General features: G+C 42.3%; 2 protein-coding genes across 2 annotated transcripts; both read left to right on the forward strand.

Annotated features, from left to right (window-relative positions):
* The first annotated feature begins 2,264 nt into the window (after positions 1-2,264).
* Positions 2,265-5,468, forward strand: LOC117054278 (uncharacterized protein C12orf40-like). Its single transcript, XM_033162959.1, has 4 exons — positions 2,265-2,348; positions 2,891-3,026; positions 3,319-3,451; positions 5,272-5,468. Exons 1-4 carry the CDS (start codon positions 2,286-2,288, stop codon positions 5,411-5,413), a joined length of 474 nt encoding a protein of 157 aa, XP_033018850.1. The 5' UTR covers positions 2,265-2,285; the 3' UTR covers positions 5,414-5,468.
* Positions 5,469-5,767: 299 nt separating this feature from the next.
* On the forward strand, positions 5,768-15,665 carry LOC117054275 (uncharacterized protein C12orf40-like). The gene is made up of 7 exons (XM_033162953.1): positions 5,768-5,898; positions 7,270-7,787; positions 9,885-9,951; positions 11,411-11,468; positions 14,303-14,351; positions 14,753-14,835; positions 15,079-15,665. Exons 1-7 carry the CDS (start codon positions 5,795-5,797, stop codon positions 15,535-15,537), a joined length of 1,338 nt encoding a protein of 445 aa, XP_033018844.1. The 5' UTR covers positions 5,768-5,794; the 3' UTR covers positions 15,538-15,665.
* Positions 15,666-22,292: the final 6,627 nt, after the last annotated feature.

The raw sequence follows: 22,292 nt of genomic DNA on the forward strand, positions 1-22,292 counted from the left end.
ATTTATACACCAGCCATCTGACTGGGTTGCCCCAGCCACTCTAGGCAGCTTCCAACACATATAAAATCATAATAAAACATTTTTTAAAAAAACTTCCCTGTACAGGGCTGCCTTCATATGTCTTCTAAAGTTACTTGTACTGTATCTCACATCATTCCATGCCCTCCAACATTTCTCCGATGAAAATAGGGATGTTCTAAGGAAAAGGCAGGACATTCCAGGATCAAATCGGAAAATCGGAAACTGGCTTCTGTGAATCCCAGACTGTCCCTGAGAAATAGGCACGTTTGGAGGGTCTGGTTTATTTTGCGGTTTTACTCTATATGCTGGGGTGAAAACTGGTGGAGGTTCTATTTCTTTCTCACAGTGCAAGCACACACCCCCCCCCAAAAAAAAAACCCCAACATGTTTAAATCATGTATGGCCATGAACACACATACAGGGGGGGGGCACGCAATGTTCTGTGTGGATGTTAAAACAGACGGGATGAGAACTTAGGCCATTGTCTAATTCTACCCCAGCTCCTCAAGCCTATTGGTTACAAACTTATCTGCCCCCTGCTTTTTTAAAATAATAATAATAATCTTTCTGGTTTCTATTCCTTATTTAACTGCTGGAGAAAAGCTGCCTCTGACTTTGCTCCTTCTGAGAGCTCCAGGGAGGCCTTGAGGGGAACAGAGACGCAGAGGAGTCTGGCCTTCGCCTGAGGGGCTCATTGCAAGAGCCAGTTGCCTTCCTGCAAGGCCTATCTAGAAGGGTGTTTTTTTAAAAATAATAATAATATAAAATAAATAAATCATCCATAGGCCGCTCTATTTTCTTGGGAGAGAAAATGAACTGGGTTGGTGGCTCCCGGTGAGTGCAGCCGAAAGGGCCTCATAACTGCTAAGGCAAACAGCCGCCGGCTTGCAGCAGAAATGAAGGCCTCTGACCAACAAGACAAAGGTTTTGTGAAAGAATTGCTGCAAGACAGCTGGGCGTGTATTAAGTTCCTCAAATGCAGATTTGCAAGTGTAGATTTCCTTAAATCATTATGTCACGCTTCCTCAAATGTAGGTTTAGGTTTATTTAAATCGTTACATGACACTTACTGTGGTTCTGGGGGCTGTAGGGCCACCAAAGTAAGTACCACGATGGATAAACAATGAAGCTTTTATTTTTGAGGTGGTTGGTCTTACAGTGGGAGGGAGAGGACTTTGAATTTTTGCCTGCTATTTGGGGAGAAGATGGCAGCCATATTGGAACAGATCAGTGCAGGCCAGGTGCAAAAGGACAGCATCGCTCCCTATTCATTAGAACGCTTGATTTTTAAAAGTTAGTTCCAATGAGCGTTGTGTTTGCCAGTTCAAGAAGTTGTACTGTTTGTAATTCACAATCGGGCATTTGAGGATGACAGAAGTGGATGTGCCCAAGATGACAAATTCATTCCATGACCCAAGTTTTCCAGAACCTCAATCTTTGTGGACCTAGAACCACATAGGCCTTGATTAAGGCCTAGTTTTCATTCAGATGATAAAAGCTGACTCAGGGCTTCACTGCTTCAGGTCAAGGCTCACATGACTGAGGGTGAAGAGAGAGAGATAAAGAATAATATTATAATTGTGATAGAAGTTTTTGCTACAGACATCTTCCTGCATTGTCAGGGGTTGGGCTAGATGACCCATAGGGTCCCTTCCAATACTTCTGTGATTCTATGTTGAGGCATCTGTAGTCTGGGAATGGGAAATCGTTACAATTTTCACCACACTTCGACCATGCGGTAGGCCGCCCTCTGCATATAAGATGTGGGTTTAACTCCACACACCAATGCACATTTTTGTTGTAAGAAGATCCCACACCTCTTTATATGTGCATTGGAAAGACACAAATTGCTTTTTTTAAAGAAAAATTATTTACTCAGATGAGGCCCTAGGAAATCCACAGAGGATAATATTAGAAATGGCTATGTTCTGCCTCCACTGTTGGAATGTCAAGTTGCTGGGAATCACAAGTAGGCAGAGCGCTGTTGTGCTCAAGTCCTTTGATCAAAATGTAGAATTTAAGTATTTATATTTATTTTATTTATTTCCCCTCCAGCAAAGAGAAGTCTATTATTGGCTAGTTGTTTTAAAATTTTGGATTAAAAGGCACTTAAGAATTGAAGCATTCAACTGATTAGTGCAGGTTAGCTATAGCTGATGACCTGGTAAATAGCAGAAGAGTATTAAACATGCAGTATGTAAATGTCTCCTAAATGTCTGCAATCATTTATTATTTCTGTATATTACAAATGTAAACACAGATTCATGTTTCTTTTCAATCTTTCAAGTAAAAGAATCGTGCTCACCAAGGAGAAAAGAAAGCAGAAGGTAAGGAGGAATTACACTGAATTAGGAGGCAGGTGCAAATGTGAAAAAGGGCTTGCCAGAAAACGACAACAACAGAGAAGAGAGTATTTGCATCATTGAAGTCTGGAAACAGATTACTTTTTCAGAGAGGTAGATGTGATATTATGAAGCCATTCACAGTGTTCAAACACTCCAATTTTTCTGCTTATAGACAGAAATGCACCATGATTGGAAATAAGGAAGTAAAAACCCATGCAAGTCAGCCATTCCCAAATCATGTGGTTTTTTTTGGTTCATATTGTCAGTGTCCTTTTCAAGGTTCTACTTTCAGGCTGAATTCCTTCGCAACCACTAACTAACTCTTCTCTTTTGCTGCCAATGGCACTAGCTGTTTTGAGGATCTTTGTGGAATGATTGAGGGAAAGTTCCTTTTTTAAAAAGGCAGTTTGTAATTGTTTGCCACCTTGAGCCTTGAGGTGGGATATATTATGACTAAGGGCCTGTTTCTTTAGCAAGAAAGTGTACATTGTTATGACATTTTTCTGTCATTCTTAATATAATAGGACTTTTTCGAAAAAGAAAAGCTGAAATCAAAGATGAAGCTGTTGGGAATTTCTCCCCTTAAAAGCTCAGCTGTCAGCTTAGATCTCCTCAATCTGTGTGTTGTTAATCAGATATCTACCAAGAAAGATTGTTCTGGTGAGTTTAACTGCAAATTTAATTGTCAAATTTTTACCATTAAAAGCATGACCATAAGAAAAATGTGGCTAAGTTCTCCAACATTCACTCCATCAAATTTACTCCTACTTCATCAAATCTGAATCACAACCTTTTTGTGTTAATTGAATGTCTTGCTAACTAAAAATGAAACCATAATGCTGAAAAAGTTGTAACCTTACAGTGTTTGGGTCCTGCACTCTTACCAAAACATTGGATGTCCCTCTTTAATTCACTCAAAGGACTGTTAATCTTTTAAGTATTTTCATTACAGAAAATGTTCGAAAAGCAGTTCATGTGGATATTAACAGAGGAGTAAAATTCCCACTGAGAAGGCACAATGTAGAACTTCCTGAGTCACCACAACATAGACAGTCTAAACTATACCAAGATGACACTGAGCACAGGTACATCCCAATATAATATTTTGAATTTTAATATTTTGATTAATTGTATCTGTCTTCTGCTTCATTGACTATGCAAAAGCATTTGACTGTGTCGACCACAGCAAACTATGGCAAGTTCTTAGAGAAATGGGAGTGCCTGATCACCTCATCTGTCTCCTGAGAAATCTGTATGTAGGACAAGAAGCTATGGTTAGAACTGGATATGGAATAACTGATTGGTTCAAAATTGGGAAAGGAGTACGACAAGGCTGTATATTGTCTCCCTGCTTATTTAACTTACATGCAGAATTCATCATGCAAAAGACTGGACTGTAAAAATCCCAAAGCGGAATTAAGATTGCTGGAAGAAATATCAACAACCTCAGAAAGGCTGATGATACAACCTTGATGGCAGAAAGTGAGGAGGAATTAAAGAACATTTTAATGAGGGTGAAAGAGGAGAGCGCAAAATATGGTCTGAAGCTCAACATCAAAAAACCTAAGATCATGGCCACTGGTCCCATCACCTCCTGGCAAATAGAAGGGGAAGAAATGGAGGCAGTGAGAGATTTTACTTTCTTGGGTTCCATGATCACTGCAGATGGTGACAGCAGTCACGAAATTAGAAGACGCCTGCTTTTGGGGAGAAAAGCAATGACAAACCTAGACAGCATCTTAAAAAGCAGAGACATCACCTTGCCGACAAAGGTCCGTATAGTTAAAGCTATGGTTTTCCCAGTAGTAATGTATGGAAGTGAGAACTGGACCATAAAAAAGGCTGATCGCCGAATAATTGATGCTTTTGAATTATGGTGCTGGAGGAGACTCTTGAGAGTCCCATGGACTGCAAGAAGATCAAACCTATCCATTCTGAAGGAAATCAGCCCTGAGTGCTCACTGGAAGGACAGATCCTGAAGCTGAGGCTGCAGTACTTTGGCCACCTCATGAGAAGAGAAGACTCCCTGGAAAAGACCCTGATTTTGGGAAAGATGGAGGGCACAATTGCTTGGCCTTTTGGTCTTATAATTACTATCCTTTGTTCTCCATTTGACAAAGTGGAGTCTGGGACATGAAAGTTTATGCCACAGTATACAAGTTATCTTTGACTCAAGGTCCTTGAGGAGACCAAAGGCCTCTTTTTGCTTCTATACACCTGAAATTTGTCACTAAGGCCATGAGTAGATAGGCATAGGATTACATTGTAAGAGTTTTAATTTTTCCCGAATCAGCATCAAGAAAACCTAAGAATACCAAATGCCCCTTACTCAGTCTGATGAAGATGCAAATCGCAGTACCTCTGAAAATATGCAAAATTTCCCACAAAGATAACACCTTGCAGGTCCCGGGCCTCAAGGAGGTTAGTCTGGCCTTGACCAGGGCAAGGGCCTTTTCAGCCCTGGCCCCAGCCTGGTGAAACGCTCTGTCACAAGAGACCAGGGCCCTGCGGGATTTGACATCTTTCTGCAGAGCCTGCAAGACAGAGCTGTTACACCAGGCCTTTGGTCGGGGGCCAGTCTGACCCCCACCCCCTCTTCTTTTTTTATAAGACCCTGTATGTAAGTGGCCTCCCTGACCCTTTCCACTGGCTCATATAAGACCAGCACAAACAGTTGGGCCTGGTGAGCACTCAATACTCTCAACCCCTATAGTTATAATCTGTGGGTTGCCATCTGATTTTATCCTGCTCCTGATTTTAAGCTGTACTTTAATCAATTGTTTGATTTATGTTTTTAATATATCATATAATTTGATGTTAGCCGCCCTGAGCCCGGTCCTGGCCGGGGTATAAATAAATTTATTATTATTATTATTATTTTAAAAAATCCCCCTGTCATAATAGGATACAACAGGAGGTATTAGAAAACAGAAGAAAATATCTATCGGAAAAGCAGAACATTCAGTCCCAAGTAAGTTATGCTTATAACATGCCTACCAAGCTTTTTATGTTACGCTCAGTTGTGTCGCTGTTGGCTCTATGCTAGTTACAGCATAATATTTTGCATCCACCAACTGGCTCTTGCTACAATTCCTGTGAGAACTTGTACAATAAAAATTTGTGCCCTAGTGATTTACATTTATTGCATAGTTTTGGTTAACAGTTGTCTTTCCCAAAATAGTGCTAGTGGTGGCATATAAACCCATAAACAGTATTTTAAAATAAGATTCATAAGCACACATTTCACAAAGTAAATCAGTGCATACTAGTAGAAAGTCTCAAGGCTCATTTGATTGTCTATCAGAAAAAACTGAGAGTTCCCAGGGTTTTAGAAGTTAAGCAAGTGTCCAAGGACATACTGTGTCTGCTACAAAGTGTTCTTATAATCTGTTGACAGTGCCCACAGTCTTCTCAGCCAGCAAAAACTATGTGTGAAGAACCTTGGTTTTCAAAGGCTGCCTGCGGGCAAAGGAATTTCAGTAACCCAGATGTAGACACAGCTTCTGGTCTATATTTCCAGCAGTTGAATAGGTAGGGACAGGCTTTATATTGCAAATAAAATATAATGCAGAGTGAATTTTTATCTGCTTAAAAATATAATGGCTTCTGAAGTGCATAATTATATTACTCTTTTTTTTCTTTTTTTGCATCTTGAAGATAAAACTTGTTCTAAGATATTACTGTACTGGGCTTCCCGTGCTTTCTGTTTTTCATATACAGAGAATTCAGTTCTTTGTTGTTCTGAGAATTCAGGTTCTAGAGTTGTTTTCACAACATTTATTGTGGTATTGCTGAAGCTTTGTGCAGACATTTGAGACTAGGCATGGTGAGCATATCAGAATCACGATTCTCCTCGCACACAACTCCAGTCCTAGCATCACATGATGGATTGTCATATTTGCAGAAGGGCCTGCGCTCATAGAGCCCATTGCCTGCAGGGTACAGCTGCCCAATCTATACATTCTAATTTTGTCATGTACAGATTGCATGGCTGGGGCCTTGATATTTTTGAGTACAAACTTAAGCCCATACGCAAAAGGATGATCCAATATAAGATCATTACAACATTGGTGGTAAGGCACATCAGATAAGCAACCAAACATCAGATTTGTGATCCCTACACCATGCATCTCAAACATCTACATGATCCTTCAGTTTAATGTAGATAGTCTTCTTTTGCAGGTTCTTGCATTAATCACTGTGCTTAATTTATGAATTAGCTTATGACGAAAGAGGATCAGAATGCTCTAATAAATTACATAAACAGAACAGGGAACAAAGCCAAATGGACTATTGAAATGACACAGCGTGACAATTATTACCTTCTTTTGTCTCATTAAGCCATACTTGCACAAATAGGATTGTAGACAACTGTGGCTCTCAGCAAACACACAGCCTATTTTTAACAATACATTTAAAATGTATTGTTAAGTTTGGCATGATAGTATTCTGAGAGTCATTATGGGTCCGAACATGCTTTCAGAATTCTATCACAGTATACATGATAGCAGTATTGCATATTGCTAACATCTTTCCCTGTGCTTTTCATGCAGAAGTGCTTTATGCCTCTCCTCCTGCTACTGACAAGTTTACTGCAGTGGAGCAGCAGTGACATATAGTGGTTGAACTAGTTAGTCACAACTGCTTAAAATAAGATGTTTCATATGATTCTGAAAAGACTAAAACAAGGTCCCAGTTTCTCTTCATAATCGAGATATAACATGCTTAAAGTATAATGGATTCTAAAAAAAAGGGTAATTCCAGAGAGGGAGAGAGAGAGAAAGAATGATTGAAGTGAAGAACATGCACGTATTTATACTAGTAATATATGTCAGCAGATTATATGTTGCTTAGCTGTTTAAGTGCTCACCTTTTCATTTCCCCCATCCCATCCCCACAAAGTCCAGACTATAACAACCCACTTGGCAAGTCTCCCAAGGTCAGCGATGACACAAATTTCAGAAACCATCGCAATGAAGAGCCATTGTTTGGGTTTGTGAATAACATATTAGAAGCTACTGCTGGTGAAAGCTCTCGGCCCATAGCAGCTTTGTTTGAAGAGGAGAAACAACACTTTCCAACGGCTCCTTCTGCCGATTCCAGCCATTTTTTTGGTAACAAAAGCATCATCGACCAGCTGTTTACAGATTCAGCCAATGCAAATGAAATATCCAGAATGCATAGTCCTTACGAAATGGAAGAAATGCACCAGATGTCAAGTTGTGCTCACAGGTGCCCTCCTGAAAGAGACCTCAGAGGCATTTTCACAGCTCCAGAGCAGATTTTCTTCCCAAACAGCCAGAGCTTAAATGTAAGCACCCAGGAGTCCATTAATCAGCCAGGATATTACTGTATTCAAGAACGAAAGCCTGTAATGTTTTCTGAACAGCAAGAGAAGGCTAAAAACGTTGGAAATACAGGTAAATGTCTATGATGGAATAAGTAATTACAATGTAGAGGCCTTCTCATATTTAAGGAGCCCAATGATACAATTAGCAAAATGTCCTTTTGTTAATATGAGTGCTTCATATGAGGGCCTGTATATCAAAGGAACCTCTCGAGGACCTATATATTGAAGGGGATACACAGAGACACACTGCACTCACCATAGGGTCCTATTGGTAGAGACAATGTCATCCCCTAGGGCAGGGGTCTGCAACCTTTAAGACAAAAAGAGCTACTTGGACCCGTTTCCGAAAAGAGAAAAAAAACTGGGAGCCGCAAAACCATTGCGGCCCACAAAAATATAAACACCCAGAAGCTCATAGCACAATTTAGACAGGTAATGAAGAGCAGGTAATGAAGGCAAAATGGCAAAATATCACGAAACGCTCCCCCTCCCAGCCAAACAACAAGCACTGTATTAAAGGAACCGTCCGAACGCCTGACGCTGCAGGGGCAAATCTAGAAGGGGAAATCCAACCCCCCAGAATACTTCCGCCCCATGAACAGCACAAATGCAACCCTAAAAGTTTAGCAAACTTATGCAAAAGCACACAGCATGCACACTGCCCCAATCACTATTGGCCAGCAGAGGGGCTGGGCAAGGCAGCTGAGAGGGGCTGAAGCAGGGGGCTGATCACGTCCCCCCTGCAGGCGCGGGAAAACATTCCTTCAGAATGGATAAAACCCTTCTTTTAGTCCATGGGACTCCCGCTTCTAGGGGGGGCCACTGCCCCCCCCCCGTCGGTACGCCCATGCTCGGGCCCCTTTCGCCATGCTGCTTAAGGGAAGTCTCCTGCGCCCCCCGAAACAGAGCCCAGGACCGGTCATCCCCTGAGCTTTTCCCCGCGCCCATCTCATCCTGTTGGGCCGCCCTTAGCTGAACAGCCGGGCTTCCTTTTCCTTCCCAGACTGCCACGTGTCCTGGAGCCGGGCCCTTCCACTTTTTAAAAAGAGGGCTTCCCCCTCGCCCGCCGCCCCTGGCCCAGCCCGCAGCTGCCTCCTTACCTCGTCGAGTTGTCGCGCCTCGTCGAATCGCAGCAGTCAAACACAAGCACTGGGACAGGCGCCAAGGAGGGAAGCTGCTGCGGTCTGCTGCTGCGCCTGCGCTGGCACGAAACAAGGCATGCATGAGCAGCACAGCCGCCGGCAAGGTAGAGAAGTGGGTGGGCGCAGGCGGGCCAGCAGCGCGGCGCAGCGCCCCCTACATTTCGGCGCTAAATGCACCGGCCCTGCCCAGAGCTGCAGCAAAGGTGCAAAAGAGCCGCATGCGGCTCCGGAGCCGCGGGTTGCAGACCCCCGCCCTAGGGCAATGTCTCTTATACTCTGCTTTCTTTTTCTCCATGTAAGGGAATGGCAGCCATTCACTTGTCTGGGAGAAATTAGAGGGAAGGGTGGGTGCTGAAGTTGCACCTCACTAGGCCCAGAATCCCAACTGAGAAACAATATTTGCTTTCTCTCTAATGTATTTGCATTGCATCCCACTTAACCTTATCCCATATTACTGCATGGATTCCATCAAGAAAGAGAACAGAGCCAACCTCTATGCATAGCCCCACTTGTGCACTTGCACTTCCTTGTAAAGAATACTTCTTGGCTTTTAAGCTTATTACCAATACCCTTGTATTTTAAAATAGGTTACCAATATCATCATTATATGTGCAGTGCATTGGCTTCCTGCCAAATTTGGAAGTGGATTAACAGCATGCATAACTGTTCTTGTCATGGAGCTTTGGGGAGATGCAACAATTATCACTGCTGGTTATCTGGTTGCATTTAGAATTAGATTACAGAGAGACATATTGATCCAGAATTCTATGTGTGTATATGAAGCTTCTATAGAAGTGGGGCTTCCCATTCATGTCCATGGAGGAAGTCAGTCAGCGAATGGATTCCCATTAAAATTAATTGTTCCAGGGAAAGTGCTCATTAAGATTCTCCGCACCTAAAACACATCACATCACATATGTGTGGTGGATACTTGGTGTTGTTTTTATTTGTTTTTTTTAATAGCTTTAATAAATGGTTATTATGGATGTATCTGAAGTTATATTTTATAACTTTTTTATTTTCAGTGGGATTTGAAAGCCAAAAGAGAAATATCAAGGTAGCAGACAGCATGCAAAATTGCTTAGAGAAAAGGTAAGTCTTTGAAGCATTTGTGCTTCATTTAACCCAGGGGCTGGCAAGGTTTACCTTGCCTGGGCCAGTTCACTCCCGCGGAGATTGCTCCGTGGGCCGGATCACGTCTGCGCAGATGCAATTTCCGGCGTCTGCACAGATGTGATTTCTGGCGCTGCGGAAACGAGTCCCCACTCTGTGCTGCGCCGGTTTAGCGCAGCGCGTGGGGACTTGCCAAGCGGGCGGCTCGTGGGTCGTTTAAAAGACCCCCATGGGCCGCTTGTGCCCCATGGGCCACAAGTTGCCGACCCTTGATTTAACCTTTAAAGTAGTGATATGGTTCCTGGTGCATATATGGAAGTATTTCTGTCGTGACAATCTCTATGACACTCTGGCTCTCCAGTTTCAGTGTCCAATTCAATGTGTGAATTTTTAAAAACCATTTGATAAAGCCACCGTGGCCAGAAAATAGTTTTATGATCCACATCTGTCACCTTGCACACCACAGGTTAGCAGTAACCAACACGGTCCCCTCCATATCTGGTGGACTACAAGCACCATAATCATTGACTCTTGGCCATGATGCCTGGGACCGATGGAACCTTAAGTCCGACAATGTCTGGAGGGCAACATGTTGGTTACCCCTGCCAAAGTCATTGCCTGAGGCAGGCATAGGCAACCTTCAGCTCTCCAGATGTTTTGGACTACAATTCCCATCATCCCTGACCACTGGTCCTGTTAGCTAGGGATCATGGGAGTTGTAGGCCAAAACATCTGGAGAGCCGAAGGTTGCCTATGCCTGGGAGGTAAAGGGTATAATCCATGATAGCAGTTAATTAGTGATAGCTTTTGTTCAGCAAAGCATCATAGATGTTTGTGTACTTACTGCAGTTTCTCAAAGTCATTGTGCAGTTGCCCTAAGGCCTAAGAGTTTTAAATTGATCTGAATGACAAAATGACATACTAGCATGTCACAGTAAAGGTTAGGCTGCTGTTTGTGTTACATCAGAAGATCCCGTTATCACTCCATTTCAGGTTGCAAGATACCTCACATTCCTTCCCCAACTTTGTTTCATAACAAAAATGGTTGTGTTGGGAAATACAGCGATACCTGTTGAATGTTTAGCAGTTATTATTGAGCAAGGAAACCTACTGCCTATTGAATGCAGTTATTTTGGAACAAAGATCAAGGCTGAGCATATGACTTATTTTAGAATTACAGTCTTTGGCCCCATTAGGCTAATGTTTTATATGATAATGCATCTTATTCCTCTGACTTCTACTGTTACAGTGTGGCATAGTTCTAGTGTTAGATCTCCACTATTCAAAAGGGTATAAACTATTCAGTTAACACTATAAATAGTTTAATTATAGCTACCATAACATACCCAAACACCACTAGTAATGTTAGTTTTAGTTTTGTGATCAGGGACTGAAACTGCAATGGAAGTGACCCCCCTCTCCCGATATTTTGCAGCAGGAAGGCTGGATGGGCAGAACATAATCTGAGTAACTTGCAGATATTTGGACTTGAACAGGTAAAAGCTTTGTATGATTTGCATTGTGTGCAAAGGGAAGCAGCTTGAGTAGAATATGCCATGTTTTTGGTGCTACTTATGCTCTGAACATAGAATTATTTTATGCTTTGCCCTCTGGTGCTGAAACCTGGCATGAAAAAAGCACATCTTGAGCACTTTTCTCATTATATGAGGAAAGGAAGTCTCTTCCAATGAGCTTAGGTTGGGCTCTTGACTATTCCTTGATTGTCTGAATATTGGTTGGTGGGGTACACCAATGAGTGGCAAGCAAAAATCTTTAGGGGTATGTTTTGAAGAGAAAATTTTGAAAAATGCTGTAGGTTAGCAGTACTACTCACATTTGTTTCAAACACTGCATTTCATGCCACTGTACTGAGAGTTACCGGTATGTGCAAACAGACACATCATGATGCTAACTAAACTGGGAATCAGAATCGATTGTGGGTGGAGCTGAGGAGAATGCAAAAAAAGAAAAAGAAAGCAGGGAGAAACTGAAGGAATATTACAGCTGAGAATGTAGAGGTGGCAATATAGGTAGCAGGCAAGCAGGTAGATACTATGGAACTCCAAGACAGGATAGCATCATGCAGGTTGTCCCCCCTCCCTACCCTGGCATCCACCATGCCTCTGTGGATGGTGAAATGAACACAGTGACATGTGTTTTCTTAACTACACATGGACAGAGTAACTCATTGTAGGGTTTCCATTTTTGTTGGCCAACTCACATTTGTTGTCACATCTAGATCAGCCTATAGAACCAGCCCTTAAGAACTCAGAGGGAGCAAAAGGCTAAGTGAAAAAGAGAGATCAGTGTTTCCCATGCTGGGATAGCTCACTCAGTAGAGCATGAGACTCTTAATCTCACGGTCATGGGTTTGAGCTCCACGTTGGACAAAATATTATTGCATTGCAGGGGTTGGATTTGATGGCCTTTATGAGCACTTTTAACTGTATGATTCCATGACAGCTCTTTGCTCCTTCTTTTGTAGCTCTGCTATAACATCAGAACAATTACTAAAGTTAATATAATTTGAAATTAGTATGACAAATGCAGTTATAAGTATGTGTAGCTTTTACTTGGGTTACCTTGGAGTAGAATTTTGATTTATTTTTTCCAAGTATAAAATTGACAGCCGTTTCTATAGATTGCCTGATATGGCAAGCATCAAGACCTTGACATTTTAGTTGTTTTCTCAAACTCAGTATGACAAAATGTTAGGTTCTGTATAGAGAATGGCATTAGTATGTTGGCAACTGACTTGTTTTTATGAGTATGATTCAGCTGTTAAGGGGGAGTTAATTATGAAGTGGGAAACTATTACTAACCCAAAGAGGACTGGCTAATTGCCACTCATCACTCCTGTGGAAAGTGGGCAAATTCCCAATGATTTATATCAGATGAATGTTGTGATGAGGAGAAGCAGTATTTGATTTTCCTGAAGTGTTTTATTATTTTATAAATTAATTTGTCTGTTTTATTTCTTCATTAAATCTATATCCCACCCTTCCTCCCAAAGGGGCCCATACTTTCTAGGTCATCTTTCAGGGTTACCCCTTCTAAGGCAGCTTCCAACATATTGAAATACAGCGCATTACAAGAACAAAAGCATAGTGTATAACACCACACGGCTCATCTCAAATGTGTGTGACAAGAGCCTATGTGCTGCACATGATACACTTGAGTGCTACCCTTCCCAATCAGTTCAGGGTTTATTTCTCTTGTGTGTGTGATTGTGATAAGGGAAAAGCTGAAATATTAGAGACTGTTCTCATTTTGCAGTGGTCCAGTTGCCCGCCATTCCCCCAAACTGCTCTCAGCAAATCTGAGGGCCACACCCCTAGAGTACATACGGAGAAAAGAGCTAGATCATTGTAGAAGCAGAACTTGGGAAGAACAAATCAACTTGGTTCAGGCAGTGGAGCTGCACAGATGAAGGGCGAGATGATTATCCTAATCATCCTCTCCATTTTTAATAGCATCAGATGTTGAATAAACTCATTTGTCTCATCTGGTGGTGCAAAGATAACTTACCTGGTTCAGACCAGGACAGAGGAACAGCCTAGAATGATGGAGATGCAGGAGAAAACTCACCAGACTTGGAAGGGCCAAGGCAGCACTCAATAGGATGGGAGAACAAACTCCTGCAAAGAAGAGCCTCACTTCCCCCATTTCATTTCAGCAAGCTCCGTTTGTGCATGAATGAGAAGCTACAATGCTTTTGTCTCAGGGTGCAATCTGGGGGTTGACTGCCAGTCCAGCCCTCTACAAACAGTAGTTGTAGCAATAACAATGAAGCACAAGACTCCACATCTGCAGCTTCAGGTGAGGGAAGGTCCTTAGGTCAAACTTGGCTTGATAGGTGTCGCCTTTTACTCTTCCTTTCCACCAGACTTAGCAATAGCAGAAATTGTGAAGCTTATGAAGAAAGTGTAGGAGGCCTGGTTCCTTATACTGAATGACCTCTTCTATGTAGAGTCAGTGTTGTGCAGCAGTCTCATGAGTGAATATCTACACCTTGTCAAATATTTAGCAAAGGTACAGTGGTCCAGTTGCTATGAAGACAGATAATGACCTAATAATCTTTCTTTATGTAAAAGGCAAGTTGTGTCCATTTTCCTGGGTTAACTTCTAAGCTCATGGTTTGAGATCATGGTAGAAATAGGAGAATGTGAGCTGCTTAGTGCAATATTATTGGAACGACTGGTCAACAATTGATGAGATTTGCCTGAAACAGAATTGAGGAACCCAAAGTAAAATGTACAGTAAATGAAGTTAGACTAACATCATCTTTAATTTTCTCAAAAAAACCAACAACAACAACAACCCGAGAAAGGAAGCCTGCAGTTACTATGATCAGCATTCAAAGCATGGAAAACAAAAAGGTTAGTACTAATCTCAGATTCCTTAGTTTTCTTAATGGTCAAGAAGAACAGAACACATGTTCTTTAAGTTTGAGTATCTCACCTAATGAGTTTGTAATGTAGCTTTAACTCTTCTTAAATAGGTAAGCCACTGGGCGGAACAAGCCTGAGGGTGAGGAGGGAGAATCTGCGGTGGAAGATATCCCCCAGTCCAAAGCCATATGGGGCTCTTGACAACAGAGCAAAATGAGTGTACTTTACTGCTCCCCCACTGTCCCTTGCCACTTAGTCATTTTCATTTTTTTAAAAAAAATGTTTCCCTCCCATTGGTTCTAAAAGATGGGGAAATTAGACAACATTCTTTTAGAAAAGTTTGTTAGTGCTTAGAATTTTGCCTCAGAATGAGATATATATTGTTTCAGATGAAGAATCTCAGCTAAGCAACCAGTCACCTAGTTATTCTCCAAACCGAACAGAGAGCTATGCCACTACTACATCTGCTGAGGTAAAGCGAGGCAAATATTGCCATAACTGAGTTTACACAAGCCTATCCAAGTGTCTGGGGATAAGCAGGGGTGCCAATGGCTTTTTTAAAAGCCCAGTAGAGTTTATATATTTATGAGCAGGGTTGAATGCAGCAGGGTCACATAAACACCAAAAACCATTCCTACCGTATATGACATTAACTGTAATGGTGATTCACTGGACCCAGACGTGCATGATTAAACTGACAATTCTGTTTCAACAGTCTGAAGAGGAAGAGCAGGATGGAAGAGCGTTGCGTTACTTTGAGAACAATTTTGCAAGAAATGATGGCAATCCACTTTCAGTTTCAGGAAATCAAAAGCTGCAGTGCAGTTGCCAGTCAATGGCCACGTATTCCGTTTTCCTTGACAAGGAAACAACTGACATTCATCCCCAGGCAAAACCAGCCAGGCCTCTGAAAAGAGATATGTTGCGCAGAGCTCAAACACACAGATCATGTGAAAATAAACATGCTAATTTAAAGGCGCATCTCAACGCTTGGTCGCAAACAGAGACACGTACTGAAGAAATAGAAAAATCCGATGCTGCCGTGCAATGCAATATAATGCAGGCTTGCAGCTGTAATAATGTGCCATCCTCTGTCCATAGTGCTGAAATCACCACTTCCGCCAGCAAGGTAGAGACCACTGGAGGGCAGAACATTCCTGCAGATGAAAGCTGAAGTGCTGCTTCTGAGAAGCACTCATTCGTTAAGAGTTAAGAGTTCGTCTCTTGAAACAGTATGTACATGGCAAAATAAACTTAGGCATTCTGGATTACAGTAATAAAGGGGAGGTGTGTGATTAAATAAAGAAGATTAAATAAAGAAGAACAAATCAATCTATATGCTTATTAGCTGTTTAATAAATATGGGAGTTTTGACCGGTTTATTCTTTTTAAATAATGCGGACATACATATTTGTCCTGCTCAGACATAGTTAAATCCCTTGGCCATGATCAAACATAGGATTAAATATACACTACAGCAGGGGTCTGCAACCTTTGAGACGAAAAGAGCCACTTGGACCCGTTTCCAAAGGAAAAAACAACAACTGGGAGCCGCAAAACCATTGCGACATTTAAAACAAATATAACGCTGCATATATTGTTTCTTACCTTAATGCAATAATAATAAATAACGTATAGGAGCCAATGCAAAGTATAATCAGTAAAAACAACAAGAATAAGTTCTTACTTTTTTGCATTGACTCAGGGGCGTACCCAGGATCAAAACTGGGGGGGGGGGGCGCAAGCCATGGTCGTTCAGGTTGTGACATTTCAGCACGGAAAGGCGAATGAAACCAAAATTTAAGGGAAATTATATATAATTATAGCAGTGCTTTATTACAATTATTTGCTTGGTTTTTTAAAATTTTTATTCTAGTTACAGACCGGGGTGGCCAACTCCCAAGAAACTGTGATCTACTTTCAGCAGTGATCTACCCCCGTTTTTTTGGGGTTCAACTCAAAGTTGTTTTTGGGGGTGGGGTGGGAGAGAGGGCTTCCCCCTCTAAGATAGGTTGACAAGCGAACTAAGAAAGAAAGAAAAAGGGGGGGAATTTGGTTTAGAAAGGGAGAGGGAGGGACACAAAGGGAAAGAGAGAAAGGAAGAGACGGGGTAGAAAACAGATGGGGGTGAGAATGGAAAAGTGGGGTGGAAAAAATATAAATTGGGGGTGGGGTGGGGAGAATATCTATTAAAAATATGTAGTAGTTTAAAAAATAAAAATAAAGGGGGAAAATCTTTTTCTTTTTCCTTTTTTTGAAAACAAAAACAAAAGGGGAAGAGAAAAGAAAAAGGGGGGATAGAGGGAGAAAAGGGTAATAATAAAAATTCAAATAGAGTGGCTGCAGCAGCTGTGGGGGGTATTTGTTTGTTTTTCGTTTGTTTGTTTGTTTGTTTTAAAAATGGGATTTCCCCCCTTGGATTAAAAAAGGAGGGGAGGAAGAAAAAGAGAGGGGGGGATGTGGGAGAGCAAGGCAAAAAGCCACAAAGCAAAAAACAGGTTTGGGGGGGAAGGAAAAAAAGAAAAGATATTGGGGGGGGAATTAGTAATAAAAAATATTTTAAAAAATAGTTTTTTTTAAAAAAAAGAAAAGAAATAAAGTAGGGGGGGTCGGGGTCTCCCTTTCCACGGGGGTGGCGCCCCGCTGCCATCCCTTCGGCCACCAAGCGGCCCGATCCCCGGGGGCTCCCGCAGCCTGCCAGGCCCAGCGGGAAGCCCCCCAGCAGCAGCAGCGGCGGCAGCGCATCGCGCCCGCCGCCCTCCTTTCGGCCGCCATGCGGCCCGATCCCCGGGGGCTCCCGCCGGCAACCAGGCCCAGCGGGAAGCCCCCCAGCAGCAAAAGCGGCGGCGGCAGCGCATCGCGCCCCGCTGCCATCCCTTCGGCCACCAAGCGGCCCGATTCCCGGGGGCTCCCGCAGCCTGCCAGGCCCAGCGGGAAGCCCCCCAGCAGCAGCAGCGGCGGCAGCGCATCGCGCCCGCCGCCCTCCTTTCGGCCGCCATGCGGCCCGATCCCCGGGGGCTCCCGCCGGCAACCAGGCCCAGCGGGAAGCCCCCCAGCAGCAGCAGCGGCGGCAGCGCATCGCGCCCGCCGCCCTCCTTTCGGCCGCCATGCGGCCCGATCCCCGGGGGCTCCCGCCGGCAGCCAGGCCCAGCGGGAAGCCCCCCAGCAACAGCAGGCCCGATCCAGGACTACATACCTGCAATGTGGAGCTCCTGGATCCTGGACGTTCCTGAACCTGCGGGAGAGAAACAAAAAGGGGGGAAATCTGGCGGCTCTGCCGCTTTTACCTGGGCCTTGACCCCGCCCCCGGCCTCTGTCCTTTGTCCCATCCTGGCCGGAGGCAGGTCAAAGCCCATCGCCCTCCCGCGTCGCCGCCTCCTGGCTCCATCCCCTCCTTTCTCAGCCTCGCCGGGGAGTCACCATTTTGCGACCGCGGGGAGCCGCAGCAGAGGTCCCGGGGAGCCGCATGCGGCTCCGGGGCCGCAGGTTCCCGACCCCCGCACTACAGTGATTGTAACAGGCTTAAGCATGGTTAACACAGTGTTAATTGGAGCCAATTTAAATATGGTGTGTTGCATTGGGTGGCGACCTCTTTTGCACAGCTGTTTGTTCCCACCCTCCCCCCAAAAATTCAGTGTGTCCTTCTGTAGTATACACAACTGATAAGAACATATTATGGTAAAAGAAATGTCTCTGTCTGTTGGCATTCTGCCTTTTTCTTCTCAAAGGCAATGGACAAATTCAGAGGTAACAAGTTGCTTGGACAAACCATGGTTTGTTGGTAAATGAACAAGCTTGAACAATCCCTCTTCTACCCCATCCCTCAACCTCCTCTACGTGTGCTCAGCTGCAGAAGAAACTTACAGGTTTCTTAAACCATATTTGACCGTGATCGCCAAACTTAAACTGTGGTTTAAGCACTGACTACAACCAGAATTAGTTTGCAGTGCTGGTTGGGGGGCAGCACTTAAAACAGAGTTTCTGGGTTTATATTCAAAAACTGTGGTTTATAAAACTGGATTCCTTTGCAGCTGACTGTGCAAAAGGAAGAGGAATGGAAAGGGACAGGATAGGGCAAGCTTGTTGCTTCTTCATGTGCCAAGAAACTGATGGCTTGGAAAAGGCCCCTTTCATCTGAATAGGATCGTGGAAAAGGGAGTCTTTATACAGAACCATTTGTTTCCACCTCTGTTGTCCACACACAAAATAATCTTTTCATTATCTGCATTAGAAATTGCAGAACAGGAACATAGAAATTCATTGTGCAATTAGAACTGTTAACCAAAGTTACTTCATTGTAATCTGCTATTGCATAAACATTATGAATGGTAGTATATAAAATAAATACATATTCCAAAACATCATTTCTCAGCCGTTTAACTTAATTTAACCACTATTGGCTTTTACTTTGGATGTTTTTCTTGAGCCTGAAAGGTTGATATTTACTCTTATTTTATTCAGTAGCTATGTGATCTGCAATCTGAAATAAAATTGTTTTCTTTTACTCTCTGTTCTTTGAAACATAACTCTGCTAAGACACCCAAATCCTCTATTGGCTATTCCCTGCCACATCAGTGTCATTCAGCCCTGACAAGCTGTGGTTGAACAGAACCTCCACTTTTATTTTAAACTCTAGCCTTATGATTATTTCCCACGATCCCATTTTGTTAGGAAATGTTTTGGGTCAGAAGAGAGACATTAACTGTTGTTCTTTCAGTACTGCAAGAAAGGCAGGGATTATCTGAAGGTTAATATGCTGTGCCTTTTTCCTTCTCAGTGAGCATTGTTGAAAGATTTGCTGACCCTGCTTCAGCTGGGTCCTTCTGTTAACACGTTTCTCATTCAGGAGACCTTGTCATGCAAAAGGTGTGTGTGTGTGTGTGTGTGTGTGTGTGTGTGTGTTCTCTGGCATTCAAACTGTTTTTTAAAGCACCAGAAGCAGATCCACACATAAAACAACAACAATAACAACAATTTTCCTGGGCAGGCAACACACAAACCAGTAGACGTTGGCTAGGTAGGGATTGCTAGGAGTTTCTACTGCAGGACACTCCAGGGTGGTATAATTCCTACATGACTGAAAACTGAAAGAGCTTCTTTTAGAATCTACAGCAACCTGCTGGCAGAGGAAGAATCCAGAACAAAGACACAAGATTATTTTCTTTACTTGGTCCTTTCCATCTTCTGCAGGCAAGCTTTAAGTGTCCATTCTGGGTTTACCAATCTCATCAGTCTTAGTAACTAAACTGCCTTGCACTCAACTTTTTTGGGAAAGCCAATATATAAAGATTAGCAGAACTAGCACACATACAGCACCAGTATTTCAACCAGTTCAAATGTCCTTTATGTAAAAAAAATCAATTCAATAAAAACATTTCAGCAATGCAAGCAAAAAGAGTATCAATTATACATCATAAGAGTGTATATATTATATATAAAGTGGGATGTATGTGATAACTCTAATTACTGAAGTTAAAAATATTGTTTCCAAAAGTTGTGAGCTGAAAGTCTTTCCTTTAACTAATAAACGTGCAACATTTTTTTTCCTTACCCATTTGCTGAGCTTACGGGACAAAGCCATCTCTTCAAATACAAAACTAAGCAGTGGTTTGCACTACCTTTCTCGTCTGAGCAACCAGCAGTCTTATAATCAAGGGATTCAAGTTCCTTATTGGAATACTTGTTGGAGTGCCACAAAGAAAAGGTGGGGTTTTCCGGTCTAAATGCACAGTACGTGAGCAAAGGTATTCTAAGCTAGCATTTCTTAAGGTCACTGTGCCTTTGGGTGGTGAACAATAAGTAAGAACCAGAAAAAGAAGTGTTTCCCATTCTGTAAGTGCAATGTGAGATGCTGTACCTGTGAATTCTTTACCTGCCATGCAAATGTTACAGAATACAAGGTATTCTATGGTAGCACTTGCTGAAGCTGCATAAAACATACAGGAAGAGGAAAGCCTTTTTAGATCTATTGTTTGTGTATATTTGTGCAGTCTTTGAATTCACCTCGGGGCACCGCGACATGGATTCACTGCTGTTGCTCATCCATTCTCTTCTCAGCCTCTACATAAATCAAAACACATTTTCATCAGGGCACAGTCCCCACTTAGCTAAGTCATTTCAAGTGTGCTTGGACAGTTTATCATGGAAAATATTTAGGAATGCACCCCCTAAATGAGACAGCTGGTTTTTATTGCATCACTGCAAAACTGTTAAAATAATAATAATAATAATAATAATAATAATAATAATAATAATAATGATAATAATAATATATTTGTACCCTGCCCATCTGGCTGGGTCTCTCCAGCGGCTTCCATCAAATATTAAAATACATTTAAAATGCTTGGGGGTCGCATAACAGGTTCCCCGACAGGCTCTCAGTCCCCAAATAACATTTTCATTGAACGTCTCACTTGGTTGAAGGAGGGCACATAGAACATGCCCTTATAAATCACACTACCTATACTTTATAATGTATTTTAATATAATCTATAGTGCATCCATCGCTACCTACTTAGATCTTTTCACTCTGTTGGAGTGTATGCTAAAAGAACTTGAAAACGTGTAAATCGTTCAAAATCCAATTTCAAAAGGCCCCACGGACTGAAGATTAGTAAACATTCTACGCTGTATTTGTCTCGCCCTTGCGGGATTTAGAGGCTGGAAGACAAGTTCACCCCAGAGTAACTTTCACACGAGAAACCTTTCAAGCATAGTTCTAATTAGCGCAGCTGATTTCTGATAGGAGTTCATGCATCTTCATTGACCATATGTGATATATAGATATGCATGCTCCTACTTTTGTCAGCGCTAAACTATCAAGCTGGCTATATATATGGGCAAGGCTAAGGCTCAAGGTAATCCTAATCACATGATCTCATTTGCATTTTGGCTGTACTATTGTAGTCATGGTTACCAGGAGCCAGAGCAAGTTTCTTAACGTAGAGGAGCATATCTGCCCTGCTGGCTTTCTTGTCATAGAAATGAATTTATCAACTAGGCACCATGACCAAGCATGGAAATTCCATCTGCAGGGTAACAGCTGTTGGGCCCAGCGTAAGGATACTTCACGAGAATAAATGTTTCCTTTTAGAAACCTATGATCCTAGGCTTGTTTGTGCTGTTTGTAGTTTCAATTAGGTACCTGTTCTCTGAATTATGTACTGCATGGTTTTAATGGGAAATCTCTTTTCACCATTCTTCAGCTGCTTATATCTCACTATGAATTTTTTTAAAAAAATATTTATTTGGTTTTTCAAATTAGAATTTTACATTCACATATCCAACATACAACAGAAAGACAAGATTCCAAAGAATCTCCAGGACTTCCCTCCTCCCCTTTGTGGGTCCTATTATTAATCATTTCCTCCTGCATCTTTTATAATAATCCAAATCTTTTACATCTCCATTATATCCAAAATTCACCATTAAACTACAAGTGTTAGTCCAATCCTACTAACGATTTTAACTGTTTACAATGGTTTTTAAGGTAAATTATAATTTTTCCCTATTTCTTACTTAAATTTCAGCCTTCCTGATTTCTGACTCTTCCAGTCATTTTTGCCATTTTGGCATAATCCATCAACTTAATCTGCTATTCTTCTCTGGTCAGGCCTTTGTCCTCTTTCCATCTCTGGGCCAATAACATCTGCACAGCTGTGGTAGCATACATAAATAGTATTTTCTGCTCCTTTGGGATTTTGAAATCTCACTATGAAATCTAATGCATTTGGAAAGGGGAAGGTCCAGTTTTGCAGATACATACACTGATTCTCCAGCAGGAAGCTATCTAATTAAATAACCATTTCCAAAACTCAATTTGCTTGCAAGAGGATTTGATTTCCAGGCTGCATTCCACACAGGCTCCTTTGTCAGCTACATCCGTCACCTCAAAAAGGGCCTTCAAACCTTTGCCAAAAAGTAGTCAGT

Source organism: Lacerta agilis, chromosome 10 (genome assembly GCF_009819535.1).
Source record: "Lacerta agilis isolate rLacAgi1 chromosome 10, rLacAgi1.pri, whole genome shotgun sequence".
NCBI lineage: Eukaryota > Metazoa > Chordata > Lepidosauria > Squamata > Lacertidae > Lacerta > Lacerta agilis.

Excerpts from the sequence above, each read along its gene's own strand:
- LOC117054278 (XM_033162959.1), top strand. The coding sequence starts at position 2,286 with ATGTTTCTTTTCAATCTTTCAAGTAAAAGAATCGTGCTCACCAAGGAG. Across the intron at positions 3,027-3,318 it reads TACCAAGAAAGATTGTTCTG|AAAATGTTCGAAAAGCAGTT; the intron begins GTGAGTTTAACT and ends TTTTCATTACAG. Across the intron at positions 3,452-5,271 it reads CAAGATGACACTGAGCACAG|GATACAACAGGAGGTATTAG; the intron begins GTACATCCCAAT and ends CTGTCATAATAG.
- LOC117054275 (XM_033162953.1), top strand. The coding sequence starts at position 5,795 with ATGTGTGAAGAACCTTGGTTTTCAAAGGCTGCCTGCGGGCAAAGGAAT. Across the intron at positions 7,788-9,884 it reads TAAAAACGTTGGAAATACAG|TGGGATTTGAAAGCCAAAAG; the intron begins GTAAATGTCTAT and ends TTTTATTTTCAG. Across the intron at positions 14,352-14,752 it reads AAAGCATGGAAAACAAAAAG|ATGAAGAATCTCAGCTAAGC; the intron begins GTTAGTACTAAT and ends ATATTGTTTCAG.